We start from the raw sequence: 16703 nt of genomic DNA on the forward strand, positions 1-16703 counted from the left end.
GATGATGTTTGAGGAAACTGAGGCTCCCTGCTGTCACAGGTCAAAACATATGCAGCTGAAAGGACGCATTGTTGTGCATATGACAAAACATTCCAATTGATTTGAATGAAAAAATATTTATTTAAAAAACAAATTGGAGCAATACAGCACGAGGACTAAAAAGTCTCCATCAGGGTCTGACGCAATGATGATACAATCAGTGAAGATTAAATTCTGAAGAAAGCAGAAAAAGAAGAAAGAAGAAGAAAATAGGGGGAGAAGAAAAAAAACATCATATACAACAATGACCGATTATAGTCATCCAAATTATCTGAAACACAAGAAACAGAAAAATGGGGGGGGGGGGCAGTTAAGTTGATATAAGCTACCTAAATTAATAAGATACAATAAAACACAAACACACAGCTTTAAGCAAGTGTAAATGTCAAGATTTCAAAAGGAGCACAATATATTAAAACGTATATAGGAGTTTTAGTAGCCTGTGAAGTTGCAACCCAGAATGTCTCTGGTGAAGAAGTTTTTCTAATCTGTCTCCACCTCTGATATGGATTGGTCCGACGTCCTTATAGTGAACCACCATTAGGTAAGTTAAGTTATAATAGGCGACTAGAAATCTTATGTCTGTCTTTGAACCTCTTCTTTACTCTCAAATAGTAATTCTAATTTTTTCCCCTGTGGATTTTTTTCTTATAATCTTAATTGATCTGAAGAATCCTGCAGCGCACCGTGAGGAGAATGCGCTTTTTTTAAATATTTGCACAGAACGGTTATCGTCAGGTTGCTAGACAACTTGGGAACCAGAAGAGCCGGTCTGTTTAAATAGCCACTAGGTAAATATTTACGTGTACGATCACATGGATATCAAGTTTAGTTGTTTTTTTTCTTCTTCCATCTTTTTTTCGGCGCTACCGTTCTTCTTGGAAACTGGAGTAATGTGCTCGTTCTGGCCTCAACGACGGAGGCTGGCCGTGCTTTTGTATATTTAGTGCATAAACTCCTTGAAGATGAGCGCTTTTGCTTGGAGCTGCTACTCCAACAAGCCGCCTCTGACAGTCTGTGGGATTGCCCTGTGTTCCTTTCCTGCGCAATCTAAATATAAGTCGGTGACAAATAGTCCAAATACAGTAGCAACCCAACTGTGATGTGGGGGTGGTGCTGAGAGAACAGCTCCTTCTCCAAAGTCCCCCCTCTGTTGGATCCGGAGTCCGTCAGGAGAAGGTGGCAGAGAGCCTCAGCTCCCACCTGCGCTCGATTTTTCTCTCCCCCTCTCCTTATTATCATGAAGAGACAAAACGCCAGGACTCTCGCCCTCATCATGAGCATCCTCACCTACCTGGTGGTCGGAGCGGCCGTCTTCGAGACCCTGGAGTCGAAGCAGGAGAAAAGTCACAAGAGGAAGCTCGACGCCAGAAAGTACGAACTCATGCGCAAATATAACTTGACCAAAGAGAACTTCGAAGAGCTCGAGCATGTCGTTTTACAGCTCAATCCTCACAAAGCAGGGGTCCAGTGGAAATTTGCTGGGTCCTTTTACTTCGCCATCACTGTGATTACGACGATAGGTGAGCAACAGTTATTTAATCAATACATGTGATGTCTTATTGCATTTCATTGAGAGATGTTCAGCGCAGGGCCGGAGGAAACATTTTTAGAGGTAGTGGAGTCACCGGAGCCCCCCTTACGTTAGTTTGTGTGTCTCATTTAAAACAACAGATAAATAAAGAACACCTATGACTTCCCACAATTCCTGGGGTCTCTTCAAACTACTTAGACAAAGAAAATCCTGTCTGTAGCACTATAAAAAAAATATTTAAAACATTTTTAAAGCTGAAGATTCTGTTTCCTAAAAGAGTGGAAAAATTAAACCTTCACTTGTTAGCACATTGTTGCTAGTTTGTATTTTAAATGAGGAGGTTGTACCTTGATAGTATGATTAAAAAACCTATTTTCTTCTCATGCCTTATACAGTTTATTTGGAAACATTTTGGAAATGGATCAGACTTGACATATCCTATAATAACCCCAAAATTTTCATGTGTTTGCTGTGCTCATCAACGCTGAATTTTACTTTAATATTCTTGAACAAAATGAAGCTTTGCTTACAGGCTTTCATCCCTTCTGGGTAGGTAACATTATTCAAAAAAGCATCTTTTTGTGCAGCAGATCTTTATTCTTTCAGTTATATTTTCAGAGTGGCTGTAATTGGCTTACCAATCAGAAAAGTGATATTTATCTCAAATGTAATAGCTAAGACACACAGAGACATGGACACTGAATCGTTATTATGACTGTCTAAGTAAATCAGAATAATTGTATGCCATTGTGGCTTTCTTGGATGATTAAAGACAAAACAACACCAGGTGTAATTTAATTATTTATTATGGAATAAAAAGATCATTTAATGATGCCATATGAAGAAGAAAAGATATGGAGATGTCTATGGCTTTGGTTCTGGTTCACTTCAGCATAAGTTATATTTATAAATATTGCAATGTCTATGCTGTCAACAATCTGCGAGTTATAAATAAAGTAGAAGTAAGTTCACTACATTAATGCCAAGCTGAATCGTTTCCCTGGGCTTTCCCTTTTTCTCTTAGTGGGAGTGTGTGTTGGTTTCCTGTGGAATTAAATCAAGCAGCTGCTGTTCTTAGGCATTTATATTAGGTGAGGCCGTCTCTTGCTATGACTCACCACGGCAAAAGAATAGAGGCAAAGATGTCTAAAGATATGCAATATTCCCTGTCTCAGGTTATGGCCACGCGGCGCCGAGCACCGACTCAGGGAAAGTGTTCTGCATGTTCTACGCCCTCCTAGGGATCCCGCTGACCCTGGTCATGTTCCAGAGTCTGGGCGAGAGGATCAACACGTTTGTCAGATACCTGCTGCACCAAGCCAAGAAGTGCCTGGGAATGCGTCACACCGAGGTCTCCATGGCAAACATGGTGACGGTGGGCTTCTTCTCCTGTATGAGCACCCTGTGCGTGGGGGCTGTGGCATTCTCTCACTCGGAGGGATGGAGCTTTTTAAATGCCTTCTACTACTGCTTCATTACACTCACCACTATTGGCTTTGGAGACTACGTGGCTCTGCAGAAGAATGAGGCCCTGCAGAATGACCCTAAATATGTGGCTTTCTGCTTTGTTTACATCCTCACGGGCCTGACGGTGATTGGAGCGTTCCTAAACCTGGTGGTGCTTCGCTTCCTGACCATGAACACTGAGGATGAACGCAGGGACGCCAAGGAGAAGGCATTGCTCTCTGTCAGTAAGCCCAGAGGAGAGGTGGCTCATCTGTTACCAGTCTCAATATCAGCTTCCTCCACACCTGTAGCAGATAACACCACAAAGGCTAAAGATTTAAAAGGTGTCTACACTGAAGTGCTTCAATTCCAGACTATTTGCTCCTGCTTATGGTACAGGAGCGAGGAGAAGGAGCAGGACTCCATACCCAACATGATCCCTCAGGAGATGACATTCTCCGATGCCTACTTGCAGCAGAACAATGACTGTGCTCACTACATGGAGCCTGGCTCAACAGGCTGCGTTTGCAGTCCACGTCAGTGCACGAGCATAAGCCCAATATCAGGCCTACACATTTTCTCTCCATTCAGGATGTTTAAGAGACGCAGCTCCGTGTAGCCTTTTCAGCACAACAGATTTCATTACAGCATAATTTGTCTATAACTGCCAAGTGGGCAGCAGATACTTGGCAGTCCTCAGCAAAGACATGACTGCAAGTCGATGTTTGTGGTGCTACAATCCCAGTAATCCAGAAGCATAACGTGCAAAAAGGGAAAAAAAGCACATAGAGTACTGTAAACACAAATATATATATTTGAGCAACATCACAGTGTTTTTAACTGAGGTGTTATTCGAGGGCATCCAGTATGCTTTGAGGAATCCTGTAGGTGTGTCGAAATTGATCTGGTTAGCTGCACATGAACAATACGTCTGCGCAGTGTGTAGGTAAGAGCAGAGGCTTCGGAGCGGTGGCACAGTGAAAGGGTGACATAAAAAAATGAATAAATGATTAAAACCTGTCAGTCAGCAGCTCTCAAAAGCTAAACTTTGTGTTTTTGGTAATAATCTCAGAGGTGCTGATTCAACTCAGGGGTTATTTCTTAATGTTGTAGCTGGTCAGTGTTTTCCTTTGATAGGCACGCATCATGATGATTTTCTGGACTTTTTCCACCATGGTGTTTGTGACTGGGCTCATATCAGTTGCCTTATGTCGCCCTGAAACAAATCGTGATTGTCAAAGCTTCAGAAAAGCTGATACATACCAGAAATTTCATGTGACTCATGTGTAGCTGCCCCTGGTGTTATGAGACTTCTAGGGCTCTTTGCCCAAAGTACAGGTGCATCACAGACACTACTAAATTATGTAACGTGACAAGTGGGTAGGTTAAAAAATAAATCACATCTCAAGCGCAGTTAAAAAATCCATTTGAAAATAAGTGCGGTGATCACAAGTAGACACTTATCAGCACTGAGCGAAACGCTCTCAACTGGATTAGTTGTGTAACACTGAAATCACTATTTTAAAAATTACTTGTGGGAAGAAGCAAGAACTCCAACAGCCCCATCAAAAAGGAGCATTGCCAACTTTCTATATGTGCTTTATTCATGTCCCCGTGAACATTAAAATCAAAGCTCCTGTGTGTTTAGATCGAGACTTACACAGATAATTTTCCAAATACAGTAAACACCTGGTGACATTGCCAAGATACCCGCTAAGTGGCAGGAGTTTGTTAAAACGCTGATACCTTTTTACCCCCTAAAGCTCACTTATTAACAAGCATTCTGTTTCACTGACTTTTTTGTACAAACGAAAAAGTGTTAAATGTCAAGCTGTGAACAGCTTTTTAGTTCATGTGCCAAGCCAAGTAATCACCTCCCATTAAACCACAAGTTGTATTTTTTACACTGATTAAATAAAAGAATTGTTTTAATGTTTACATGTTTGAGCCACTGAGAAGTAATTTAGAATTAAGGGAATAGATCTAAGCCAAAAACCTAAGATCTAAGACAGATATGAAGCACACCTCTGGATCAAAAAGTAGAAGCAGGCTATTTGAGCAGCAGCTTGGAGTGGCAGGTGGCAGGGGGTACAGTGGATAATAAGCTGGTTGCCAATCACAGACAATTATGTCACAATGGGCTGAGCCTGGGTGATTGATGGAAAAGGAAAAATCCACCCTCAGCTAGTATTTCCTGTGTTTCTGAACCGAGTTTGGTGCTTAGTGGTGTATTTTTCTGTGGGCAACATGATGCGATGTCACACTCAGTTTATTTCCAGCAGCTTCAATAGATGATTAACTTCTTAAGCTATTTCATTTATTTAAGAAAAAAAAGCACTAAAATCTTTTTTATTGATTTTTGGATGGATGCAGAAATTTATTGAAACATGCAAATGTAATATAGAAAACAGGGTAAAAACAAGTCTCTCGCTCAGATTTTGCTAATGACCACATTGATTCTTTAAAACAGCCTGAACTCTCTAAAGCAGAATTCCTTCTCATTTCTTTATGTAGTCTTCAGGAATAGTTCTCCAGGCTTCTTGAGGAACATTCAAATTTCCTTTTGGGTTGTTGACTCCCTTTTGTTCTGTTCAGTGTCAAGATGATCCCACACTGCTTCAATAATGTTGGTGTCCGGGCTCTGGGGAGGCTGATCCTCAACTGATAGTGTTCCAGGTATGTTTTCGCTGCACTGGGATTGTGTTTGGGATCATTGTCATGCAGAAAAATTAAGCCGTTTCCAAGCAGACACTTTCTAGATGGTATTATATGGTGGATCAAAATCTGATGATCTCTAAGTGATGAAATCTTTGTTCATATTTCCATCAATTTTAACAAGATCCCCAACACCACTGGCTGAAATGTAGTACCAAACCATCAAAGAGTCTCCAACATCTTTCACAGATGGCTGTACGCACTCACAAGACCACGCCTTTCCTTGCTGCTTCCTTTCCTTAAGAATTACTTCTCGACAGTCTGGCATTTTTCATATATTCAACGAATGAAGTGGCAACTAATTATGTGTGTATTAAGTTATCTGCTATGTGTAGGTACAAGACTGGTTCATCCCTTGGGTTAGGTGCTGTTTTTGTTTGAATGATTCATATAGGTCAGTGTTAAGTGGCTTAACAAACAAAGAAAAACATTCCTCTGAAAATGGTTGAAGGACTGGACTGAAAAAGAGTGAAAAAGGACATAATAAGCCTGGAGAACTTAATCAAGACCATTAAGATTTCAAGAAAGTCCGGCTCCATGGAAGCAAATACAAGGAAATGAGGGGTGGCTCAAGACTTTTGCACATACTGTAGCTAAAATTAATATTTATTTATTATTTAAATTGTGGTAGATTAATTTTCTGTTCATCAGCTAATAGATTAAGTAATAAATTATTGTAAATTTATACAAAAACACAAAAGCTGTCAGATCCTACCTGTTCTCTCTGGATTTTTGTAACATGTGTAAACTCTCCACCTGAGGCACAAACACATGAGTCATGATTTTATTCAGTGTTGCTCTGGAAACAAAGTGAACGTCACAAATTCTTGAGGATTTGGCTGTTTTGTTTTTTTCTTTAAACTTTTTTTTTTTTTTGGCTTAAGAGGGAAATCCTGAACGCTATTTTATGCACGTCTGGGTCTGATCTGATCTGTGTTACTGGAACTGACCTTTTGTGGTGGATGGAAATAAATCAGTGCTGTCCACACATGATAAAGGAAGGAAAACAATGAATGTGACTTTTTGCCTCATAAAATAGCAGTCAGTTGTACATTTCGTGCAAGTACTGCATTAGTTTAAAGTAGTAGATCACGTTGCGTATAAAGCGCCTTGAGTCTATATAAATAACATTGAATTGAACTGAATTGAAAGTTGCAATGGCACAAAGGTTTCTCTTCTTCTTGCTGTTTTCCATGATGACAAAGGCTTAAATAGTACTTGAACAATCAAAGAGCACTTGAATTTTTTTATACATACCCTGCCAAGGATTGTATGTATAGTTGAGACTATTCATTTGTCCGACAATACCCTCTGATCATAAAACAGTACACAATACTGTACTGTTTTGTGCTATCATAGGGGAAAAAAAGAAAAAAACATCCATAGAAATACCGAAAATTTGAATATTTTATCCAATAAATGAATAATATTGAGTTTTAACTGTTGTTTTCCTGCTCACAAAATCACCATCTACAGGCCATATAAGCTGTAATCATGTGACTTACGATCTCCATGCTGCTTATCAACATGTGCTGTGTGAAAGAAAAAAAAAGCCTGCTGAATGTATAGAAATGACTGTTTGGTCCAGATGGTTTCCCCCTGGGAATTCTGACTTCAGTCCAGTTCTGGACAACCTACAGCAGGTTAGTCACGAGCAAAAGTTTGGCAATGCATCATTATGTCATAGAAACACGTCACTTTGATGCTGCACTTTCAGTTTAGGGGAAGGTGCTGATGTTTGAGCTTTAAATATGCTACCAGAACACAACTCATTTTTTCTTTTTTTCATTTTAATAAAAAACTGATTTGGCTATTATAGACCAATGAGAGAAAGTCTTACTGTTTCCTTGGCAATATGTGTCACTGATATCTGAAGTCTTAAATCACCATTTTCATTAAAGGAATACAGTTTCAAAAATGTAATAATTTGCAATTGTGCAATAAAATAAAGGTATATGTAAAAGTTGGGGGTTTTGGACTATCTTGTTTAAGGTCAAATATTGTGTTTATATATTATAAATATATAGTATTCTTCAGGAGTGTTGATTCGTCACTCTTTTTAAAAATATTTCCAAGGATCTGGACTTTCTTGTACGTTTGGTCTTGAGGAACAGTCATCTAGTCTTTCTGAAGGTCTTTCAAAGTTTTGGCTGCTTTTTCACTTTCCAGTCCAGTCCTTGTACCTGACATATCTCAGCAAACTTTTGGTTCTGCTCACTGAAACCTCATCAGCAATGGTCTCAGGTGCCAACAGGTCTTATGGGGTGATGAATCCAAATTTGATATTTTTTTCCCAAGTGGATACAGAGGAGATCAGTTGGTGACATCATCTGGCCACTATCTCATAATAGTTTCAAATTTAAGTGTGAAAATGACCCCAAACAGGATGTCAGTGCAGTGAAGGTATACCTGGATATTATTGAAGGGGAGCTTTGCCTGTCCTTCAAGAAGCCTGGAGAACGATTCCTGATGTCTACTTAAAGAAAGCTTGTCCAATAGAGTTCAGAAGAATAAGAATACTATACTGTATTTCCACATGTGTTTGCATCTTTTAACAAACTACATCTATTTCCCATTTTTCTGAAAAAACAAGAAAAAAAGAAAGAAATGAGAGGTGGCTCAAGACATTTGCGCAGTTCCATATTATGATATCAACTCTGTGAAAAGCTGAAAACTTTCTTCTGTTTTTCGTGAACCCTCAGATTTATTTTGAGCCTGTTGTTATATTTTTGTGTTGAAAACCACTGGTCTGAGTGATTTTAAGTGAAAGCGGCGCTCTAATTTTCCAAAATAAAGCATCATTAAAGTGGATTAGAGGCCCAGTAACAGGAAGCAGGCTCATTTTAGGCTTTATAAAAATAAAGATTTCTTTATGCACCTAGAATGAAATTGATACATCAAAGTGTGCTCAGGGCAATTAGGACCGCATCTCGTTATCAAGATTTGCCTGCCATTGCAACATCAAACCATCTTGCAAAGCCTGGCTTGGTGCCTGTGAATCTGCCCTCAGCCATCAGACATGAAGCACAAAAAAGCAACAGAAGGACTATCCATCCGACAAATCCCTGTATTGACCCCCCACGGCTGAAGCATCTGCTGTTTTCTACTTTGGCTATAGACCTGAGTATCTATGTCAAAGACAAAAATAGTTTCACTGAGAAGGTCAGCTATGACCTTACATCACTTGGTTTCTTCTCTGTTTCTGGGGGAAAAAATCTGAGCAGGTTAAAACTGAAGGTTTGCCTCTCATTGTTGCTGCCAATTAAACAGATGGACTAAAGTGTCCTTGGTGTTTATGTGATTTCAAACAAAATTTTATCTTCTACATTTTCCAACACAAGATTGATTTGACAGATTGGAGATAATTAATTACTCACTGGCATCTTAAAGTTACAGGTTATGGAGAAAGAAAGAAATGTGATGCATGATGTTTGAAAAATTTCAGAGGTGAGAGAGCTTTGAGATCATTAGTGGTGAAGCAAAATAAACAAGAAGTCCTTGTTGCTCAGTCACTCACAGCAGCTGAAGTGCATCACGTTAATAAAACGGTCTCCCTGCAGCGTGCTGCTGCTGACCCAGGGTCTCTGAACGTCGCACGCAGAGGCCGCTGTCACTTTAACAAAAGTTCAGAGTCCGAAAAATTCTTCGAGGCTTCAAAATGGATCTGAGGAAGCTGGCTGCGGACGCAGTGTCCCAGAATAAGAAAGCCGCTCTTCTGATCGGCGGAGCCGGATTTGCAATTCTGGGACTCGGTCTTGGATATAAATACCTGCGAAAGCCAGAAAAAGCTGTTCGTGTGGGCGTAGTGTCGCAGCTCCTCATTCACCCTCTCAAGTCTGGCAAAGCGGTGCCTTTGGCGCTTGCAGAGTGCCAGAAAATGGGGCTGAAGTTCGGAGAGCTGCAGGATCGGTGAGTATTGCAATAAATAAATAAATAAATAAAATTTATTTATTGTTAATTAGTTCCACCGTTTAATTAAATAAAATATATTTACCGCTGTAACCATTCTTCGTTACTTCGCCATTAAATCTTACTGCAGGGCAGCGACGTCTCCTACTTGTCTTCTTATGGAGACATGAGGTCTTTCAATTCATGAAATCACAACAAGTCAGTGAATTTTCAACCACTTTGTTTAAAAAAAAAAAAAATCTGTAGGAACTTTCTGATATTCCCATGGACCCTCCCCTAAAAAATCCTGGAGACACCCCTGCACGGAAGCCCCCAGATTATTTTTCAGTTAATGTTTTATGAACAATTGACGAATAATAAAGTTTATATAGGGAATAAGTTTTTGTGTAAAAAAAACAAAACAAAAAACAAAACGGCATTTAAATTAACAAAAGCATAGTACAAAACGTTTATATAGTTAATGATAAGCTACTGTGTAAATATTAATTAATTAATTAATTATGTTTTATTTTGGTTTGTGTGTGGGTGTGTTTGTGTCAACATGGATATCAAACCAGATTCTAACAGAGCATTTTTTACTCGGGTAAAGAATATGGGAGACAATTAAACAAAATCACACTGCCATGGTTAAAACATTTCACACATTACCGTACTTCTTACCTCTGTTCCTTATGGTTTTAAGTGTACCATAAATAACCATCATGCCTATGCAGTTTTACTGTTTCAACAGCAAGTCCATGTCTCTGTGGGAACCTGGAATACAGACGTTTGTCTAATCCAGTGGTTCCTAAACTTTTTTTTTTTTGCTGGGCCCCCCTTTGTTTTATAAGAAAAAATGTTCGCGCCCCCCCCTCCCGCGTGCGCGCGCGCGCGCACACACACACATCCTCTAACCACACACACCCATATTTTGCTCCATTGCGGTTTATTTCACACCTCAAACATTTAGTAAACAATTAAGCAAATACAAGTAATCTGCAATAAATTACAGGTAGTAATAAAATAAACTACTAACTCTTTTACGCTGCGTCCGCACCTACACGGGTATTTTTGAACACGCAGCTGTTTCGTCCACACGTAAACGGCGTTTCGAATCACCGAAAACGGAGATTTTTTTAAAAACTCCTTTTTTGCCTTTACCTGTGGACGAGGAATACAGAGTTCGTCATGCAACGTCAAAGGTATGCGCCTTTTTTCACGTCACGCTGTGCGCCACGTTATTGTTTACATGAGATGAATTGCAGAATGGCAGATAGTCAGATTAACAGTATTTTTGTCTCTATCTGCAGGTTTTACATGCAGTTACTGTTCCTCCATTTACAAAGGCAGAGGCATCACGGTGTCATTATTTTACATGTAGTTGTTTTTTTTTTTCCTGTGTAATAATATTCAACATTGCTATCAATACATTTTTCAAAAAATGCCTCTCTGTGCAAAATGGGCTTAAAAACATAAACAGCTGTGGGATACTGTTTGTCCGTGATTTGAACCCAGGGGACAAATCGTGGCAGGATCAGCCTGATGTTATTTGTATCCCACTGTAACTTTACTGTATAAAGTATAGTATAGTATGTACATCTCCAAATTGTCAGGAGTAGTTAGTCATTACAAGAAGTGTTTGTGAACTAAAAATCACGAATGTGGGATACTGTTTGTCTCTGCAGGGGAGACCTACCTTGGCACTTGTGCAGATGAAGCCAAAGGGAAGATATGCTTCACCATATTTTCTAGTCTTTGGCTTAGAATGAAGTTGGTTTGGAAACACATTCAGCGATGCTTCATCTCCTGCTTTGCGTTTCTGTAGACACCTGTGCTAGCAGTGTCCAAGCATTTAGTTGTCTCCCCCCCCACCCCCTGCCATGGCTCTGCGCCCCACACTTTGGGAAGGTCTGGTCTAATCCATCAGGAGAAATCGGTCAGATTTGGCTTAAAACGGCTTCAGTGTACAAAAAGCCAATAAATATAAATGATTATTAGTCATAATATCAGAGTTCAAGGGGGACCCTTGCATCATCACAAAAGGTGCCTATGCTGCCGCCACACTTGTCCAGATTCCTGCAGAGACAGGCAGGAAGGGTTGGTGCTGTCACCCCGCAGCAAGAAGGTTCCTGGTTAAATTCCAAACTGGGATCTTTCTACATGAGTTTACTGCAGGTTTTCCAGCTTCCTGTCACAGAGAAAAGACGTGCATTTGAGGTTAACTGGTGTTTCAAAATTGGTCACGGATATGGGATGTATAAATATTTTAAGTAAGTGTGGGATAAAACTTTCACTTGTACAAAGGTCCTACGTGAAGGCAAATACATCAGATTTGCACCTGCAAAGTAAAAAGTAAATATATTTAGTCTGAGCTAACCAAGATTAAAGTGAGATAAAAACGCAGATAAAAGGGGACGGTCATAAGATTATAAAAGCGCCTGAGCTAAGTACAGAGAACACATGTACGAGTCCCACACACACAAGGTTTCCCAGCACTGCTTCTTCAAATGCACAAACTAGTTTTCAAAAAGCAAATGTTTTTGTACCCCAAGTGTTGTTTAATGTTGAATTAATACTGATAAATATAAATGGTGGGTAAGAGGATTTTTTTTTTTAATGTAACAGTGAGGACAGTGTTTAACAGTTGTAATGATTATACATGGTTATATAATATCTATTATATTTATAATATAATAAATATTTTTAACTTCAAAAAATGCTCTCCCTCCTCGCTGACACATTAAGGATGACATGCTATTTATACATTCAAAACAGAGCTGTAGTTCAAAATTTGGGTATAGATATTTATTATAAGGGAACTTTTATTATGAAAGGATATCCTATTTTCTAACTCTTTAAATACATGTGTTGACAGTGCTACCTTGCATGAGCCTTTCTGGATGACACCCAGAAAAATTTTCAACCAGGGGATATTAATAAATTATGACGTAAATCTGGGATTTCTGTATGACTCAGTTTTGCCATGGCAACCTGTGATGTCATTGATTCCCATCTTGTTATCCGTTTTTCGCTATTCCTTTAATATTGTCTTGAGTTTGTGTGGGTTTCTTGCCAGATGATGGAATTAAATTGGGATGCCAAATAATGCAGATGGGTGAGGGAAATCCAGCTTTCTATTTGTTTTGTTTGCAGACACTGGATGGTGGTGACAGAGGACGGTCACATGGTGACAGGCAGACAGGAGCCACGTCTGGTTTTGGTGTCTCTGACCTGTGAGGGAGGACAGGTTTGCTTAAACAGCCCAAACATGGAGGAACTCAAGTTCCCCATCAAACAGCCCGACAACCCCGTCCTCGACTGCAGGTGCTACGTCTGCTTTTAATTTATACTGCTCGGTCTTCTTTTGGTGGATAATTCAGTTTCTTACTGTATCTTATATAGTAAAGTTATGAAGTGAATGCATTTTGAATGTAAAGTTTAGTTTGACGTGGATGCAAACTGAACCTGGACCAGTCAGTGAATTAATACAGTCATAAAGTGATAATTCTGCCTTTCAGAGTCTGAATCTTTTGATAAATTGACCAAATAATCAGTGGCGTTTTTTCTAACCTCTAGTTTGAGATTTACATAAATGCTTCTTCTGTGTTTTTGTGTTTATTTACTTTTTTGTCCTGTAGATTGTTTGGCGTTGACATTCAGGGCCGGGATTGTGGTGACAAAGTGTCTCACTGGCTTACTCATTACCTTAAGGCAGAGAAAACCTATCGCCTGGTGCACTTTGAACCTTGCATGAGGCCTAGAAAACCAGCTGAGAAAGAGGCTGTTTACCAACAATTTGAGGTGCTACATGCTTTGTAGTTTATTTTAATGCTTAAATTTGATGCATCTTTCAAGCCAAAATGCCCTGATCCTGTTGTGATGTGTTATCCAGGAGGTGGCCTACCCAGATTTTGGACCTGTGATGCTGCTGTCAGAGGCTTCTGTTAAGGATCTCAGCAGCAAGTTAGAGAAGGGAGTCACGGTTGAGCGCTTCCGCCCCAACATTGTGATAAGTGACTGTAAACCATTCGATGAGGTGCGTTGTTCAGCCTTTGCCTAAAAAACTAATGCTCGTACCTCCTGATATTCTTGTCTACAAAGAAAAGCAAAAACTAGTTTAGAGCCAGTTAAGGTCTTAAAAATATTAGCTCTCATGTCTGTCTGCACTACTGGTGATTAGCTTTTGTTTTATTTTTCCTGGCTGAAAAGACGATCATTTGGCCCTTTTACTTGTGACTAATAACTCACCCTTTTCGGTGTGAACAGCGTGGACTAAATTTGTCTCCAACTCCAAAACCAACTGCTTTGCTTTTTCAGGATTCGTGGGAAGAGCTCCAGATTGGCAGTGTGCGACTGCAGCGTGTAATGGCATGTGGAAGGTAACACTGTGGATGCTACGCGCACATTTTAATCACACACAGAATCAGTGCATTTATCAACAAGAGCAAATCCAAAGAGTCATTGCTGGTCTGTGCAGTTTGATTTTTAGAAATAAGCAATTGTCAGGCAAAGTGAATGTGTGTGTTTTTAAGTTAAAAATGATTTAGGGGTTAAATGGATGCAAACGTACCTGTAAGTTTGTTTTGCTTTGTTTTTTACCAGGTGTCTTTTCACCACAGTCGATCCAGAGACTGGTGTAATCAGCAGAAAAGAGCCTCTGGAAACACTGAAAAAGTAACATTTTACCTCAATAATATTATTATTATTATTATTATTATTATTAGGAAAGGGTTTTTTAAAAAATATTTTTGAATGTTTTTTTTTGAGTAATGTTGTATTTCTATGTACAAACAGTGGCCACTTTGTTAGGTACACCTGTTCTTCTGCTCGTTAACGCAACTCTCTGATCAGCCAGTTGCATGACATTTAGGCATGTAGACATGACCAAGATAGCCTGCTGACATTCAAACTGGGCTTCACAGTTCAGTTCAATTTTATTTATTGAGTGCCAAATCACAATAATAGTCAAGGCACTATTGTAAGGTAAAGACCCTACAATAATACAAAGAAAAGAGAAAACCCAACAATCATATGAGCAAGTGGTTTAGCGACAGTCGGGGGAAAAAATCTCCCTTTTAACAGGAAGAAGCCTCCAGCAGAATCAGGCTCAGGGAGGGGCGGGCATCCGGGAAGAAAGGGGACTTTGAATGTAGCAAAGTTTTTAGTACCAAACAGGCTAAACTGAGTATTTCGGAAACTGTTGATCTACTGAGTAGGGTTTAGAGTATGGTCCAAAACAAAGAAAGCATCAGGTGACAAAAGAAAAGCCTTGGTGATACCAGAGGTCAGAGGAAGGGGGAGAAAGGAAGGCAGCAGTAGCCACAATACTCACTCGTTGCAACCAAGGTATGCAGAAGAGCATCTCTGAACGCACACACGTCAAACCATGAAGCAGATGGCCTACAGCAGGCACACCAGGTGCCAGTCCTGTCAGCCAAAAATAGAAAACTGAGGCTACAATTCCCATGGCCTCACCAAAATTAGACAAAAAGACTGGAAAGACTTCTGGTCTGATGAGCCCTGATTTCTGCTGTGATGTTCATATTATAGGGTCAGAAATTGATGTCAAAATCTGCAGAAAATGTGTGTTGCCATCATGTCAATATGGATCAAAATCTCAGAGAAATGTTGTTGAATCTCTGCGGCAAAAAATTACGTTGGTTTTGAAAGGACAATTATCTCCAATCTGGCACTAGCAAGGTGTACCTAATAATAAAGTTGCCAGTGAGTCTGTTTTAACCTCACAGTGGGCTTTTTTTTTTTTTTTTTTTTTTCTGTCTGTCACATCTAAAATGTCTCTGAACTCCCAGCTATCGCCTGTGCAAACCATCTGAGAAGCACATCTATAAAACTTCTCCACTGTTTGGACAGCTGCACAACGTGAAGAAGACGGGCATCTTTCAGGTTGGCGATGTGGTTTACAAGATCACCCGCTGATAGAAGGCGTCAGGAGAGAGGGGCCAAACCTGAAGTCAAAACACTCAGAAGTCACAAGTCGTCTTTGATATCAGACTGAAGAAAGCACTTAAATTCATGTAGTGTAAGCAAATAGGAGACTAGAAATGGACAGAAATTAACTGCTTTGAAATAACATTTTAAAAAGTAGCACAGCATTAGTATTAATCATTCAGTTTGCCACCCCGGCCTTTTTTTTTTTTTTTTTTTTTTTTTCCTTTTTCTGTTTTTTTTTGGTCTCAATTTTTGATGATTTGACCGCCTCTTAATCAGCTAATAGAACCTGATTTGAAAATATTGCTAACATCTGCTCAATATTCCAGCTGGTTATTAAAACCTGAAATTACATGCTGCTATTGAAGAAATAAATAAAGTTGCCTTAAGTCTTTGTACTAAAGTGCTTCCTGGAATGAACACGGCAGAGACGTACTGCTGGGTTTGATCACTTCTAGTGTTAAACTTTGCAAAACTATTTGTAAATCATCCATCTCACTGCTCATAATTACTTTTTAATGGCATATTTTGAAAGGAGCATCCTTTTTTACACTCTACATCCCCCGTTTTTCACTGTCGTGTCTTCTTATTTTGTGTTTTAAAAAGGGCAAGCTTAATTGCGCATGTATATTTATTAGATACTAAAAGTTCTTAGTGTGATTCCTAGAAAATGGCAAGGCTGCTTTTGTATACTTTTACATGATCTAAACATTTAAAGATGATAATCACTACTTTAAAAATTAGAAAATAAAAGAAATCTTGCCTTTTCTGTATCATCTCTCTGGGTAAATATTTAGTTATGGACTCAAAACTTTTATTTAAAAAAACTCAATTTTAATGTCATTAGTGGCAGTGATGTAAAATGTAGACCTTTCCTATAAACAAGAGCTGGGCACATCAGTCCAAATCCAATCAAGCAATAGTATCGATACCAATGCTGGTGGTTTTGGATTGATACTAGCACGATAGGATCGATACTTTTTCTATCCTGTAAGTTTGGTATGTAGCCCACTGTGTTGTGGTAATTGGGGGTTTGTTTTTTTGCCAGTATGGGGTTATGAAAAAAAGTTGTGGAAAAGAAATTTGAAAAGTAAAACTGCCAGTGATTTAGTGGTCATTAAAATGTGTTCAG

The 16703-nt window shown here is 39.3% G+C and overlaps 2 protein-coding genes across 2 annotated transcripts; both read left to right on the forward strand.

The window, feature by feature from the left end:
• The first annotated feature begins 17 nt into the window (after positions 1 to 17).
• kcnk3b (potassium channel, subfamily K, member 3b) lies at positions 18 to 7700 on the forward strand. The gene is made up of 2 exons (XM_026151520.2): positions 18 to 1562; positions 2749 to 7700. Exons 1-2 carry the CDS (start codon positions 1280 to 1282, stop codon positions 3636 to 3638), a joined length of 1173 nt encoding a protein of 390 aa, XP_026007305.1. The 5' UTR covers positions 18 to 1279; the 3' UTR covers positions 3639 to 7700.
• Positions 7701 to 9264: 1564 nt separating this feature from the next.
• On the forward strand, positions 9265 to 15960 carry marc1 (mitochondrial amidoxime reducing component 1). The gene is made up of 7 exons (XM_026151525.2): positions 9265 to 9643; positions 12776 to 12946; positions 13261 to 13423; positions 13515 to 13658; positions 13940 to 14001; positions 14225 to 14296; positions 15433 to 15960. The coding sequence occupies exons 1-7, from the start codon at positions 9393 to 9395 to the stop codon at positions 15557 to 15559; spliced, it is 990 nt and encodes a 329-aa protein (XP_026007310.2). The 5' UTR covers positions 9265 to 9392; the 3' UTR covers positions 15560 to 15960.
• The last annotated feature ends 743 nt before the right edge of the window (positions 15961 to 16703 follow it).

This window comes from Astatotilapia calliptera, chromosome 19 (genome assembly GCF_964374335.1).
Source record: "Astatotilapia calliptera chromosome 19, fAstCal68.1, whole genome shotgun sequence".
Classification (NCBI taxonomy): Eukaryota; Metazoa; Chordata; class Actinopteri; order Cichliformes; family Cichlidae; genus Astatotilapia; species Astatotilapia calliptera.

Bases quoted from the DNA above. Each gene is read 5' to 3' on its own strand.
- kcnk3b (XM_026151520.2), top strand. From the start codon at position 1,280: ATGAAGAGACAAAACGCCAGGACTCTCGCCCTCATCATGAGCATCCTC. The intron at 1,563-2,748 runs GTGAGCAACAGT...TCCCTGTCTCAG, and splicing joins CACTGTGATTACGACGATAG to GTTATGGCCACGCGGCGCCG.
- marc1 (XM_026151525.2), top strand. From the start codon at position 9,393: ATGGATCTGAGGAAGCTGGCTGCGGACGCAGTGTCCCAGAATAAGAAA. The intron at 12,947-13,260 runs GTGCTACGTCTG...TTTGTCCTGTAG, and splicing joins AACCCCGTCCTCGACTGCAG to ATTGTTTGGCGTTGACATTC. The intron at 13,424-13,514 runs GTGCTACATGCT...TGTGTTATCCAG, and splicing joins CTGTTTACCAACAATTTGAG to GAGGTGGCCTACCCAGATTT.